This window comes from Chiloscyllium plagiosum, unplaced genomic scaffold (genome assembly GCF_037043375.1).
Source record: "Chiloscyllium plagiosum isolate Xiang-an unplaced genomic scaffold, Cpla_swu_hap1 HiC_scaffold_2, whole genome shotgun sequence".
NCBI lineage: Eukaryota > Metazoa > Chordata > Chondrichthyes > Orectolobiformes > Hemiscylliidae > Chiloscyllium > Chiloscyllium plagiosum.
Window position 1 is genome coordinate 121214359 of NW_028270140.1, and position 15348 is coordinate 121229706.

At 40.7% G+C, this 15348-nt stretch overlaps 1 protein-coding gene across 1 annotated transcript in view; it reads left to right on the plus strand.

The window, feature by feature from the left end:
• Positions 1-15348, plus strand: part of iqgap2 (IQ motif containing GTPase activating protein 2) — a 360882-nt gene that overhangs the window by 218983 nt on the left and 126551 nt on the right. Inside the window, exons 14-18 of the mRNA XM_088000344.1 lie at positions 742-866; positions 3840-4003; positions 6229-6319; positions 8751-8918; positions 11759-11901. Of these exons, the coding sequence (XP_087856470.1) occupies positions 742-866; positions 3840-4003; positions 6229-6319; positions 8751-8918; positions 11759-11901 (691 nt within the window). The remainder of the gene's footprint in view (positions 1-741; positions 867-3839; positions 4004-6228; positions 6320-8750; positions 8919-11758; positions 11902-15348) is intronic.

Sequence of the window (15348 nt, forward strand, 5' to 3'; positions counted from 1 at the left end):
ATGTTGCAATTGTACTAGCCTCCACCACTTCCTCTGGCAGCTCATTTCATACACGTACCATCCTCTGAGTGGAAAATGTTGCCCCTTAGGCCTCTTTTATATCATTCCCCTGTCACCCTAAATCTATGCCCTCTAGTTCTGGACTTCCCCACCCCTATTTATCCTATCCATGCCCCTCATAATTTTATAAACCTCTATAAGGTGACCCCTCAGCCTCCCTTCAAGGAAAACAGCACCAACCTGTTCAGCCTCTTCCAATAGCTCAAATCCTTCAACCCGAGCATCATCCTTGTAAATCTTTTCTGAACCCTTTTCAAGTTTCACAACATCTTTCCGATAGGAAGGAGACCAGAATTGCCGCAATATTCCAACAGTGGCCAAAACAATGTCCTGTATAGCCGCAACATATCCTCCCAACCCCTGTACTCTGTGCTTTGACCAATAAAGGAAAGCATACCAAATGCCACCTGGACTATCCTATCTACCTGCGACTCCACTTTCAAGGAACTATGAACCTGCACTCCAAAGTCTTTTTGTTCAGCAGCATTCCCTAGGACCTTACCATTAAGTGTATAAGTCTTGCTAAGATTTGCTTTCACAAAATGCAGCACCTCATATTTATCTAAATTAAACTTGGGCCTTCAGGCTTAGACTTTAAATATGTGACAATTGATATGTGAAATAAGTTCCCGAGTGGTCTTGCTCTTGAACTGTTCAGATTCCAAGTTCTTTTTCTCTCAGGTATGCGGATAAGCTGGTACAAATGAAGAGGCAAGCTGCAGACGAAGGACAGCAGTATTTAAGCTGGAATGACATTCAAAGCTGTATTGAAGAAATCAATTTGCAAGTCCAGGAAGAAAATGAAAGTGAGTTATATCTTCCAAAACTGGGATTACCTTTTTGCTGATGTGTTGAATTGGATCAATCTATTTTACCTTTTTAAAGTGTCTCCACTATGCAGTGGGACTGATATTATGGACTGACTCGTAAGTTACTGTGGGTCTCCTGTCCAGAAGATGACAGGAACAGCAGAGCAAGTTGTAACTTAGTTATTCACGTGCTGCATGCATTGTAGTTTAAACTAAAGGAGCCCACATGACACAGAATTGCACCTAAGTAAATTGTGATATTGTGTTTTTTTATTAAACTGAAAAATGTCACAGTCTATTTAATCTTTTTCCAGAAAATCAAAGGGATGAATTTGAAATCTGAGTTTAACTTTGAATACTAATTCACCACGGGATCCTAAAATGTTTTGTTAGCATTAAGTAAAATTAATATTATTTCCTTTATCATCAGAAACTGGATTGTTGTAGAAAAGTCTGTTGTTTTGTACTTCAACTTTCATTAAAAAGTAATGGATGTCGAAAGTCATTATTGAAGAATTCCTTAATAGCATAAGCCTAAAGTGCAAAGCTTTTAGCTTGATCCCAATTCCACAGATGAATTAGTTACTAATTCTTAAAATTTCATTTGCCATCTTAGGGAAGGTAAGCACTAATATTAAAATGGCTTATATAACTGAGATGGAAAGAAAAGGCTTGTAACATACTATAGATCTTTGAACCTTGAAAAGAGAATATGCAGTTTAACTTTTCCAGCCATCATCCTTGTACTTGATTTTTACTTTCCATGAAGTAACACGTAATAAAATCTTCACTAAAGGATTAGTTGTTACATTCTCATTGCAAGGTTATCGAGTCTGAATTTGTACATTGGTGACCAGGTTAAAAGGTGTGGACCTGCTAATACCTGCTAAATCTCCTTGGTTGGCTACAACAAATGTTTATGAAAATTTTTGAACAAGGTTGCGTCCCTCTCTGATTATAATATGTCATAAAGGAGCCAAAGTTTCTTTAACTTAAGGAAAATAGCAAATTTATTACCTCTTAAACCAGGTAATCTACTAAAAATGTGACATTGAGCATAAGGCCTTTGCATCGCACACAGAAACGCACTAACTTCAAGGTGAATACCGTCCAGTGCAAAGGAAGATGAAACATTGTGTGGTTAAGGGCCCTCTGGTTGTCTTTGAGGTGCAAGGATTTTTTTTTAAGCTGAGACCAATATTTATCTGATTTCTTGGATGCAGTCAGAGCAAATGTTGCAGTTATTGAAAAGATCTAGGTCAGCAGCTGATTTATTCTCAGGGCTGATAACCCTCTGCCAAACTGGACACCATTTTAAAAGAGTGAGCAAGTCCTTATTCCATAGTGTATTGTGATTTCCAGGACCAATGCTTCTGGATCTGTGTCTTTGTAACAAAAACCACTGGTTTATAATCATGGCATTATGCAGGAGGTGGCTTTAGTCACTGGCCCTCAATGCGAGCAATACATGGTTACAAGTTCCAATAGTCAGAGCCCCCCATGAACCTTTGATTGGTAGGGAGTTTTTTAAAAAAAAATCTTTAAATTAAGTTTTAGAATTATAGTCAAGCAGTTTCACTACCAGAACCATTTGGAGAAATAAACTATGCATTCCAAATGGTGATTGTTAATGTCCAGGTAATGACCACTTGGCTAGTTTTTTCAGGATGTATTCTCAGCCATGTTATTTAGAAATCCCTTTGCAGATTCCTCTGGGCTTGGCTACTTTCACATCTCAGGACTTTGTTCATCTTAACATGTCCCAGCTCATTTTCAATTGTACTTCAATCAAATCAAAATCTAAAGGCTTCAAGTTAGTTTGTTGAAATTTCAGAGCTTGATGATCCATTTTTATGTCAAGATAATATATGCCAGCCTGAATACATTTGTTAATGATTGGCATCAGCATATATTCTCTTGATTCTAAATAATTTGTGTCAAAACCTATATTGGAAGGGGGTTTACAGATTTTAAGTTTATATTTTTCATTGTACCCTTTAAATCTATTATTCTCTGCATGATGTGTAATTTTTCCACCTTATTGTCAGTGTGCTTTTGAAGATTATTCTCTTCAAAAGTTACAAATTTTATCTCCTCTTTCAACTTTAGAGACTTTGACTTTTAGCACCATGGTTCCACGGCTGTTGCTGCTGTGCACATTCCCCCTCGCTTGGTCCTTTAAACCTGCATAAGGTTTTTGGTGGTCCAGTTGAACAGAATGTGGGGAGTCACTGTTAAGTACTCACCCTTGTTTGTGCAATCTGTGCCCATTTTCTAGTACATGTGGTTAGGAAGAGGAATACTTATTTCTATGTCTTAGGACTTCAAGATTATATTACAATGCTGTTTTACCGCACTGGTTGAAATTGGCTAACTGGGAAGTAAATCTTTCGAGCTTCTAGCTCTGTGGTTTAGCTCTGTACTAACTTCATTAACTGTTATATTTATAGTTTTACATTTTTGTTGTAAATTGAGGTTAAATTTATTCCAAAGACCCAGAAATACTATAATTTACAATAGATAATTTAGTGTTCAAGGCGGCACGGTGGCACAGTGGTTAGCACTGCTGCCTCGCAGCGCCAGAGACCCGGGTTCAATTCCCGACTCAGGCGACTGACTGTGTGGAGTTTGTACGTTCTCCCCGTGTCTGCGTGGGTTTCCTCCGGGTGCTCCGGTTTCCTCCCACAGTCCAAAGATGTGCAGGTTAGGTGAATTGGCCATACTAAATTGCCCGTAGTGTTAGGTAAGGGGTAAATGTAGGGGTATGGGTGGGTTTCGCTTCGGCGGGTCGGTGTGGACTTGTTGGGCCGAAGGGCCTGTTTCCACACTGTAATCTAATCTAATCTAATCTAATCTAATTAGTGGTGCTTGAACTTTTCAGTATTGAAACACATCACAACATAATTTAGCAATTTATTACCATTACTTAGTTGTTGTAAGACTGTATTTCTCTTGGTTTTACTACTACAGAGATCATTGCAGCTGGCCTTATCAATGAGATAGTGGATAAAGAAGATCCTAATAAAACACTGGAAGCATTACTGATGCCAACTGCTAAATTACAGGGCGTGAAGTCCTCAATAGCATCCCATTATCAAGATGTTCTATGGCACACTAAGCAACAGAAGTGCAAGGTGAGCCTTTATAAAATGGCTGCTTATTTTGTTCATGTTTACTTGTCTATAAAATCTTTCTACTGTAAATTCAATAAATGGAATAGAAAAAATACTTTGGAGGTCAGTGCAGTCATCTTCAGTCCTAAACTTTACATGAAAAAGTGCTGATTGTGTTTTAAGACCATAGAAAATACCTTGTTTGGTGGTAGGAATTTTCCAATGCTTCCAAGGATTCATTTTATGAACTCTCTTTTATTCCATCTTATGCTATCACAACAGAGGGAATCTGTTAGCTCAGTTAGTTGGTTTGCGATGCAGAGTGAACCCAACAGAGCGGGTTCAATTCCCACGCCAGCTAAGATTACCATAAAGCATTCTCCTTCTCAGTCTCTCCCCTTGTCATAGGTGTGGTGGCCCTCAGGTTAAACAACCGCTGTAATGAGAGAAGAGCCCTATAGTCTGAGACATGGGCCAAGTGCAGGCAGCTGGGACGGCCTTAGTTAAGACTTATGATCGGCATGGACTGGTTGGACCGAAGGGTCTGTTTCTGCGCTGTATCACTCTGTGACTTTAATTAGAATTCTACCAAGGGGAAAAACTTCAGTTACATGGACAGACTGAAGGAACTGGGAATATTTTCAATAGATCAGGTATTGATTGAGTGAAAAAGAATAAGCTGCTTCCACGAGCAGAATGATCAGTAGCAAGAAAACGCAGCCTTAATCTGATTGACAAAAGAATGGCAAATAACATGGAGCAGCGCTCAAAGTTTGATTTCAAATAAATCTGTTGGACTATAACCTGATGTCATGTGATTTCTGACTGGGAATGGGTAGGGGAGTGAGACTGATTAAATAGCTCTTTGATAGAGTCATCACAGACATGATAGACCAAATGACAACTTTCTATTCTATACCTTTCTGTGGTTTCTTTTTATTAATAGAAATCACTATTTGTGAAAACAACCAGATTATCTTTTTGTGTAGACAATAAATAATATCAGCACTAATGACTTGCATCTTGAACCTAGACCTGGGGTAGACTAAATGGGCAGAATGGTTGCCAAGTATAGTGAACAAATGATTCTGCAAATAAAGATGATGTTTCCTTTAGGATTCAAACTCATCTTCCATATGTAAAAACATACTGACCCAGAAATTGCTGCATTAAGAATGGCAAAGCTGGGGAGCTCTGCTTGCCATTTTTACTAAGACACCCACAACTCTCCTCCCTTATTAAACCTGTAAATCAGAATGTGTTGTCCGAGATATCCTGCTCCACAAGAACTTGTGCTGCTGCCTTCTTCAGAGATGAAATTGTCATAGAAATCATTGTTAAAGTGCGTACTTAAAGAAAATATCCACTATTATCAGGGTCAAGACCAATGGAAAATTACTCCTTCTTGTTACTTCTCTGGCTTGATAAAATCATTTTAAAACTGTGGAGGCTTCATTTCTTAGCACTGAATTTTTGTTGAGCTTTGCACAGTCATTAAGTAGTGTTATTTATTTAAATACCAGCAGAGGTCATAATACAACCAGTAGAACTCTCCCATGTGCTTTGTAATCTCATTATATAAGAGTGAGCTCTCTCGTTGCCATCACTGTTTCCCTGTTTTCATTTCATGAATTGCACTTTTCACTGCTTTAAATCTGAAGAAGTTTGGCAAGATGTGACAGCTTGATGGAGTTGATGGCACTGTTGCCTTTGAGTCAGATGCTGTGTGTACCAAGATATGCTGTTATTTCTCCGACTCCCACCCGAAAACAACTCGCCTAGATTTTCATATGTACTTTGGGTTGATGCAGTGGTACTACTTGCAGTGGATGGTCTGTATCACTCACTATTAGTCATTATGAAAATCCTGAATTGCAGACCATTTACAATTTAGATTTATAGAGCTTCCATATGGCATTTCCACACAGAAGCATAGAATTTTACAGTACAGAAGGAGGTGATTCAACCCATCATATCTGTACTGGCACCTGAAAGAGCTACCCAGCTAGTCATAATCTCCAGCCCTATCTCTATCGCTCTCTAAATTCAAATTTTGAAGTCTCTGATGGAATCTGCCTCCACCACTATCGTTATTTCATTTTCCCAGTTAATTATTCATAAAATCTCTGCAGGTTGAGATGACTGGTTTTTTACTGTGAATTTTGTTCATTTTTCTAGTTTAATGTGTTGATTTGGTTATATTTGAAGGTAAGATTCTGATCTTTATCTGCATATTTAAATTAAAGGTGACTCAGGATGATTCAGCTGTGTTGTGGTTGGATGAGATACAGGAAGCGATCATTTCTGCAAATAAGAATACTGATGATGCTCATTGCTGTAAGTAAAAGATAATGGTGCATTTAAATTAAGCATAATCTAATTTTTCTAAAAAAATCATATATAACCTACAGCAACAATAAACTGGTCTGACAAGGTAACTGCAGTTTTTGATCTGTCGCCAGAAGACTGATGTCCAAATTAAATCTATGTATTTTGTAAGGTGTCTTTTTTTTAGTAGGGGTTTGTTAGATTCCTGGGAAGTAGAGCAAAGAACTTATCTATAGAAAATATAAATAAACTAGAATTTGTGGGCGGCACAGTGGTTAGCACTGTGCCAGAGACCCGAGTTCAATTCCCGCCTCAGGCGACTGACTGTGTGGAGTTTGTACGTTCTCCCCGTGTCTGCGTGGGTTTCCTCCGGGTGCTCCGATTTCCTCCCACAGTCCAAAGATGTGCAGGTCAGGTGAATTGGCCATGCTAAATTGCCCGTAGTGTTAGGTAAGGGGTAAATGTAGGGGTATGGGTGGGTTGTGCTTCGGCAGGTCGGTGTGGACTTGTTGGGCCGAAGGGCCTGTTTCCACACTGTAAGTAATCTAATCTAATTAGTTCCTTTTTCACGCAAGAAAGTGGTATCTTTGACAGAGCATTGCACAAGTAGAACATTGTCATGTTGTTAAGGTATAATTAATTATACATAATTATAGTTAATGGAAAATCTGGTTAAAGTTGCAAAATCAGACATTAAGCTGGCATTGCATGATTGCTTTCATGTACCGATGTACTGACCGAACCAAGAGGGAAAATTCCAAAGAAGACACTGGAATGTGCCACTTCCTTATTTTGAACATAAGGACTTCAAGCATATGATTTCATAGCATGCTTTGGCAGCATGTTGATGAGCTGCTGTGCACTTTGCTACTTAATGTAGTTTATGGGTTGTGTGTATTTACATAGCTTACTTAACAACACTCTTGACTCCAGTAGACTCTCGGGTGCTTGGCTAGGCACCAATCCCACTAATGCAGCCAACAAGAACTGAAATACACCTGTGTACTCCCCAATCACCTGATGAAGGAGCAGTGCTCCGAAAGCTAGTGCTTCTAATTAAACCTATTGGACTATAACCTGGTGTTGTGTGATTTTTAACCTTGAAATACACCTGAGTGACCCAAAAGATTGGGACATGGAGTTATGGTAAAGGCTAAATTATTAACGGTTTATCTTAATATTGCATTGAAGAAATTTGACATTCCACAAACATAGTTTTCTCTTGATCAATAAGGCTGCATAAGAGTATTCAGGACTTAGTCAATCATGTTAAAACTCAGTTACGTCTCATTCAACAAAGTATAATGTTTTCAGGGATTTTGCAGCAAGTAAAATAGCGTAAAATGGCAAGTTCTACTTGAAATCACTATGGTGCATTCTGTGGGGGGTAGTATAGAATGAGTGGAAGGTTTTGGATTTCAGTGTTAAGTGACAGCCTCTTTACTACCTCACTTGGGGGATGTGGACATTGATGGAAGGCCAGCATTAATTACCCATCCCCACCAGCCCTTAAGGTGGTGGTGCTGTCTTGAACTGCTGCAGTCCATGTGCTGTAGGTAGACCACAATGTCATAGGGAGGGAGTGGATGCTTGTGGATGTGATACCCATCCAGATGACTGCTTTATCCTGGATGATGTCATGTTTTTTTGAGTATTGGTGCAGCTGGCAATTGGAGAGTATTCCACCACACTCGTGATGTGCACTTCGTAGATGGTGGACAGGGTTTGGAGAGTTAGGAGTGAGTTACTCGCCGCATTATTCATAGAATCCCTACAGTGTGGAAACTAGCCCGACGGCCCAACGAGTCCACACCGACTCTCCAAATAGTGACCCAGCCAGGCCCATTCCCTTACTCTATTATTCTACATTTACCCCTAACTAATGCACCTAATCTACATATCCCTTAACACTCTGGGCATTTTAGCATAGCCAATTCACCTAACCTGCACATCTTTGGACTGTGGGAGGAAACTGGAGACACTGGGAGAATGTCTTGTGAAATTTGTACTGTCACCTGAGGCTGGAATTGAACCTGGGTCCCTGGCATTGTGAGGCAGCAGTGCTAACCACTGAGCCACCGTGCCACCCTCGTCTCTATTCCTAGTCTCTGACTTGCTCTTGTAGCCACTGTTTGTAGTAATTCCAGTTGAATTTCTAGTCAATGGTAATCCCCAGGATGTTGTTCGTGGGGTCTTCAGTGGTGGTGTAATACAGTTGAATATCAAATGGGTGGCGATTAGATCATCTCTTATTAGTGATGATCATTGCCTGGCATTTGTGTGGTGTGACTGCAGGATCCAGGAATTGTTGTGAATGCCATTCATTTATCTGTCATTAATACCTCAAAATTTAGCTAATAAAATGAAAGAAATACTTGCATTTTTATTTTGAGATGTAAGCATATCTAATGCATTCGTATGACCTTTATTTCTCTTTAAGTGGCTGTTGCAATTTCTGAAGTTAACTCAGCAATTGAGAAGGGTGATCCACAGCTGACATTGACTACAATACAGTCTTCCAACATAACCACGAGAGGGCTTATACCAGAATGTGCGGATAGCTATCAGACTGAACTCTCTGAAGAAAAAAGAAAAAAGACTGGAGATGGTATGAAACACGAGGGATAAGCAATTTTCTTTAGCATTAGCAACAGCTTGGGGCAGACTAGCAGATAAATTAACCAGTCAGCACAGAATGTTAAAAGGTATCTTGGTCTTTTTCAGTAATGCATCAATCTTTAGTTCTGTCACAGACATTAGACTGGAAGTTGCACAACTGTGTCCATTTTCCCTGTGTCTATATGTTTGGTTTTCATCAAGTTTGGCTCTTGCATAATAAGTGGTAGATAAGATGGTGTTCTTCATTGACGTTCCAGAACATGTGAAGCCTCAAACCCAAGTTTAAACAGTCAGCCTCACTGGTAGAATATATATATTTATTACCAGTCTAGAAAAAGAATGTAATACAATGCAGTTATGGTTATGAATGCAGCTCTATAATTTTGGTACAGACCTGGTGGTCCATTCTCACTGTCTTCTCTGCACTGACAACAGTGAAACCAGTACATTGGCTGCAATAGATTTTCCAGAAAATGAAGAGTCAACACAACATTTCACAGCAATGAATCTGCATACTGTAAATCAAAGTTTGTGAGAAGATTTGCAGCTCGGATGCTCGTTGTTGTGGTTCTGTTCGCCGAGCTGGGAATTTGTGTTGCAGACGTTTCGTCCCCTGTCTAGGTGACATCCTCAGTGCCCGGGAGCCTCCTGTGAAGCGCTTCTGTGATGTTTCCTCCGGCATTTACAGGAGGCTCCCAAGCACTGAGGATGTCACCTAGACAGGGGACGAAACGTCTGCAACACAAATTCCCAACTTGGCGAACAGAACCACAGCATCCAGTAAATGTTGCTGACTTTGCTTTTGTTTTGTTCTCATCATAAGTTGAAGCTGTCGCTGATTTACATACAAATGGTATTCTTGAATTTTTCAAAGTGGTGAACATTATTGTGTATAAATGTTTTTTGTTCAAGTTGGCGCAGTTGTGGCATCTTACTCTTAAGTGGCACAAATGATAAATGCCATTTGTCAGCCTGTTTAATCAGGTCTCCTAAATAAAAACAGGAAGAATGCCATAAATAAGAAACAAAAACAGAAGTTGCTGGGAAAGCTCAACAGAAATCAGTTAACATTCAGTTCTGAGGAAGGGTCACTGGACTCAAAATGTTAACCCTGATTTCTCTCCACAAATGCTGCCAGACCTGCTGAGTTTTTTCTAGCAATTTCTGTTTTTGTAGTCAGGGCTCCTTCCTGCCAAACAATATTGAATAGGTGAAAGTGAGGACTGCAGATCTTGGAGATTAGAGTCGAGAGTGTGATGCTGGAAAAGCACAGCAGGCCAGGCAGCATCTGTAGAGCAGGAAAATTGATGTTTCGGTCAAAAGGCCTTCATCGGGAAGTCCTTCAGCTGCTGTGCTTTTCCAGCACCACACACTCGATACAATGTCGAATGCTGTGTCAACAGCAAGTTTACTCCTACCTCACCCCTGAATATTAAACTCTTTCACCTATGTCTCAGTCAAAGTGACATTGAGGTCTGTAGATAAGTGATGCAATTTCAAAACTGAACAGTGCACAATTGTTCAGTTTTAGAAAGATCCAGTGGCACTGTCTCCACCACCACCTGAGACAGATAATTCCAATGTGTATAACCATCTGAGAAAAAAAATCCCCTCGATCTCTTTCCTAAAAAGGTGACAGCTCACATTCAGACAAAAGACTCAAGCTTTGCACTCACCCATGAGAATAAATATCCTTTCCACATTGGCTTGTTGAGGTTTATTTAACGTTTTATAAATTTCAATTAAACCATCTCTCGTTCTTCTAAATGCTGGTGAAAACAAGCCCAGCCTGCCAAGCATATCCTAATGAAACAAAGACCTATTCCAGGTATCCACCCAGTAAACTGAGCTGCTGCCATTGTATTGACATGTTTATTCAGTGCACTCAACTCCTGCATCATTTGACCTCTGCACTTTGACAGTAGAAATCTCTGGAGAAGATGGATTAGATAATCCAGTCAGTGCTTGTGACTGAAACATTGATAGAAGATCAGCCATCGTTCTTGCCCTTGCACAATAATGTCCAATACTGTTGAGAATGAGAATTTCTAACTTTGCCCAACTTTGTTTACCTAGTTCTCAACCACCAGTTACTGGTTGAGGTAGAAGCAGACAGCTTTCTGGTTGGTTGAAGGATCATTTTTCTGACCTGTCACTGCTCTTTTTGGTGTTTAGGCATTAGTGCATCAGTTCATAGCATGATAGCTCATTCTAAGGTATGCCTGATAAAGTTCTTGTGAATATATTCCATATTCTAGAGCGAGGTTTGTGAATGCAGCTGTTTGACATGAATTAGATTTGCATTACTAGGTATATTGGTGGCAAGAAAGTACATTTAAAACAAATGTGTCTTTGAATTAACCAAATTGAATGACTGGATAAATAAGATTTTGAAGCTCTAATTTTGAAGATGAAGTCCTAAAGCAATAGCATATAATCCTTGAGGAAAATCAGAAACCTGTCTTTGTTTCCATTTAAATCTCATGCTTTGCTTAATTCTTAAGACAGCAGTTTCTATCCTTTTTTTCAGAAGGCCATTAAATGAAGGATAGTATTTTTCAAAAGGTTTTGCAGCAAGAAACTTCATTTAAGTAGTTAATTTATAAGTTGCATTGAATTATTACTTTGAATGGAATTCAGCGGATAAAAGGACTTCGAGCTGCAAGCAACTAATCTTCACAACGTGTCAGAGATTAGTGTGCATTATGCACTTCATTAGATTTGAGTTCAGATTTCTACAGTGTTACAGTTTCCAACCCCACCCCTGTTGTTAAAGTGAAGGTATGAATAGCAACGTTAAATCCTTTTTTCTTTGTATTATTGTTGTAGAACCAAATGGAAGTGTGTGGGTTATGCACAAGATAAAAGACAAATATGAATACTACTACAACCTGCAAACTACAGAGGGCACATGGGACAAACCAGAAAATTTTGTGCAGAACAATACTCAGCTGAATAGAGAAGAAATTCAGGTACTGTCAGTAACCTGTAAAAGTGGATACTTCATATAGTGTGTTGCATTTGCTTTAGTGTCTTGTCTCCTCGTCTGAATGTTTATGGGTAAGGTCACTGATTTGCATCCTTCATGAAAAGGCCCCAGTCCAATCTTTCAAGGACTGGTGTGGAACAAAAATAAAACTTTTATTAAATTACTTTCAGTTACCAATGCAACAAAAATATAAATGGACAGAATTCTCAAATGGGTTCTTTCAAATCCTGTTTTTGGATTAGTGGTGCTGGAAGAGCACAGCAGTTCAGGCAACATCCGAGCAGCAGCAAAATCGACGTTTCGGGCAAAAGCCCTTCATCAGGAATAAAGGCAGAGAGCCTGAAGCGTGGAGAGATAAGCTAGAGGAGGGTGGGGGTGGGGAGAAAGTAGCATGGAGTACAATAGGTGAGTGGGGGAGGGGATAAAGATGATAGGTCAGGGAGGAGAGTGGAGTGGATAGGTGGAAAAGAAGATAGACAGGTAGGACAAGTCATGGGGACAGTGCTGAGCTGGAAGTTTGGAATTAGGGTGAGGTGGGGGAAGGGGAAATGAGGAAGCTGTTGAAGTCCACATTGATGCCCTGGGGTTGAAGTGTTCCGAGGCAGAAGATGAGGCATTCTTCCTCCAGGCGTCTGGTGGTGAAGGAGCGGCGGTGAAGGAGGCCCAGGGCCTCCATGTCCTCGGCAGAGTGGGAGGGGGAGTTGAAATGTTGGGCCATAGGGCGGTGTGGTTGATTGGTGCGGGTGTCCCGGAGATGTTCCCTAAAGCGCTCTGCTAGGAGGCGTCCAGTCTCCCCAATGTAGAGGAGACCACAACGGGTGCAATAAATGATATTAGTGGATGTGCAGGTAAAACTTTGGATGTGGAAAGCTCCTTTAGGGCCTTGGATGGAGGTGAGGGAGGAGGTGTGGGCGCAGGTTTTGCAGTTCCTGCAGTGGCAGGGGAAGGTGCCAGGATGCGAGGGTGGGTTGTTGGGGGTGTGGACCTGACCAGGTAGTCACGGAGGGAACAGTCTTTGCGGAAGGCGGAAAGGGGTGGGGAGGGAAATATATCCCTGGTGATGGGGTCTTTTTGGAGGTGGCGGAAATGTCGGCGGATGATTTGATTTATGCAAAGGTTGGTAGGGTGGAAGGTGAGCACCAGAGGCGTTCTGTCCTTGTTACGTTTGGAGGGGTGGGGTCTGAGGGCGGAGATGCGGGATGTGGATGAGATGTGTTGGAGGGCATCTTTAACCACGTGGGAAGGGAAATTGCGGTCTCTAAAGAAGGAGGCCATCTGGTGTGTTCTGTGGTGGAACTGGTCCTCCTGGGAGCACATACAGTGGAGGAATTGGGAATACGGGATGGCATTTTTGCAAGAGGTAGGGTGGGAAGAGGTGTAATATTTCAAATCCTGGTTTAAATTTGAATCCTATCTAATGAGCAGAATTTTAATTATTGGCTTAATGTAAAAGAATGATTTGTTTAGGGATACGTTTAGTTGCATTCTCATCCTTGTGCATCAATCATAAAAAGCTAACACAAGGTTAGTAGGCAATAGAGGAACAAATGGAGTGTTGACCTTTAATTCAAACGGAATAGAATATTAAAATAGGAAGGTCTTGCTACAGCTACAGAAGGTACGAGTCAGAGCACAGCTCGAATACTATGAATGGTTCTGGGCTCCATAACTAAGATATACTGGCGCTGGAGACGGGTCCCAGGACCCATAGAGGCCACTTGAGTATGTTGGGCCTCGACTCAATGGAATTTAAATGAATGAGCGGCAAATTTATAGGAACACACAAGAAGACTTGACAGGGTTGATGTAGAGACGCTGGTTCACCCCATCCTATTGCCATCTTTGGAGAATCTCTGATCAGAGGTCATATTCCCAGAATAAGGAGTTTTCCATTTAGGACAGCTGAGGAATTCCTCCTCTGAGACTAATGAATTTGTTGAATTCTTTACCGCAGAAGTCTACTGAGGCTCGGTCATTAAGTATATTCAAGGCTGGGATACACAGATTTTTAGTCAGTAAGGGAATTAAAGATTATGGAAAAAGGGCAGGAAGTGGATTTAAGGATTAACTCACTGAATGATAAGGCAGTCACAATGGGCGGAATGGCCTACATCTATGCCTACTTTTAGTCATTTGGTGGTTCCATGACGATTTACGTTTGCACCTTTTAACTGCCCCTCCCCCAGTGATTTACTATTTCAAACCACCATAAGCTCAGTACAACTGAGATCCAGCAAGTAAAGCAGCTCCACCTGATAATAATCAACAGCAAGGAAAGGTGAAAGTTAAACTCTTATAAACTCTAAATGATTTATTGTGTGGTAACTGACTTACAAAGTTTAATAGTTCTGAAGGGGAGCCATACAGGACTAAGAATGAACTGTGTTGAGAAGGGAAGTGTATTCATGTTTTAATGTCTGTGCCCCTTTGTTAAAGCCCATAGAATTGCAACATGAACCAAAGGTTATCTCTAGAGACGCTCTGTTCTGTCATGTTTCCAAATAATGAAGCTGTTTGTGTTGTATAATCTAATGTTCTTGTAAAGCAGCATATGTCTAATGTACCACAAACAGTGCCATAGAAACTTGGGTTTATAGAATAAAGAATGCATGATATTTGCGTCATTGCATTTCTAGTTTTATTTTTGTCTCCCCATGTGCTGGATGTTGATGTAAATTATTTTTTTCCCCATGAAAGCAGTGTTTGTTTTTAATTTGCATGTTTATGTAATCATCTAGTCACATAAGTTTGGATTGAATTACTCAAGCTCAGTGTGGAGGTTGTGGGGAGAAATAAAATTTGTAAGAGCTGTCTGTGCCTACGTAATGTTCTGCTGAATGTCATGGACCAAGGCTACAAGAGCAGGTCAGGCTAGCAATATTGCAGCAAGTAACTAGGCTGCTGAATGCCCAAAGCCTGATCACTGTCTACAAGACACAAGTCAGGAGATTGATGGATGCCCCCCATCCCGCCCCTCCAATATGTCTGAATGAATGCAGCTCCAACAACACATGTGGGATGCCATTCAGGACAAACAGCCTGCTGGATTGGCACCCCCCCCCCCCCCCCCCACCCCAACACTTTCAGTATTCACTTCCTCTCTCTCAGATACATGGTGGTAGCCATGTGCATTATCTACAAGATGCAGTCCAGCAACTTAATGAAATTTCTTTGCAGCTTCCAATCTCTACATCCGTTGCCCTTGTCTTTCTAGGGGTATCGGAACATCACCACCTACCTGCAAGTTTCACCCACACCATCCTTGCTTGACAATATATCACTGTCCTTTCACTGTTGCTGGGTCAAGATCTTGGCACTCCCTCCCAAAGAGTGATGGGAATGCACAGTGCCATGTGAATACAGTGGTTCAAGGAGGCAGCCCACCTTCTCAAGGATACAAGCAAATTACTGCAGATGCTGGAATCTGAAA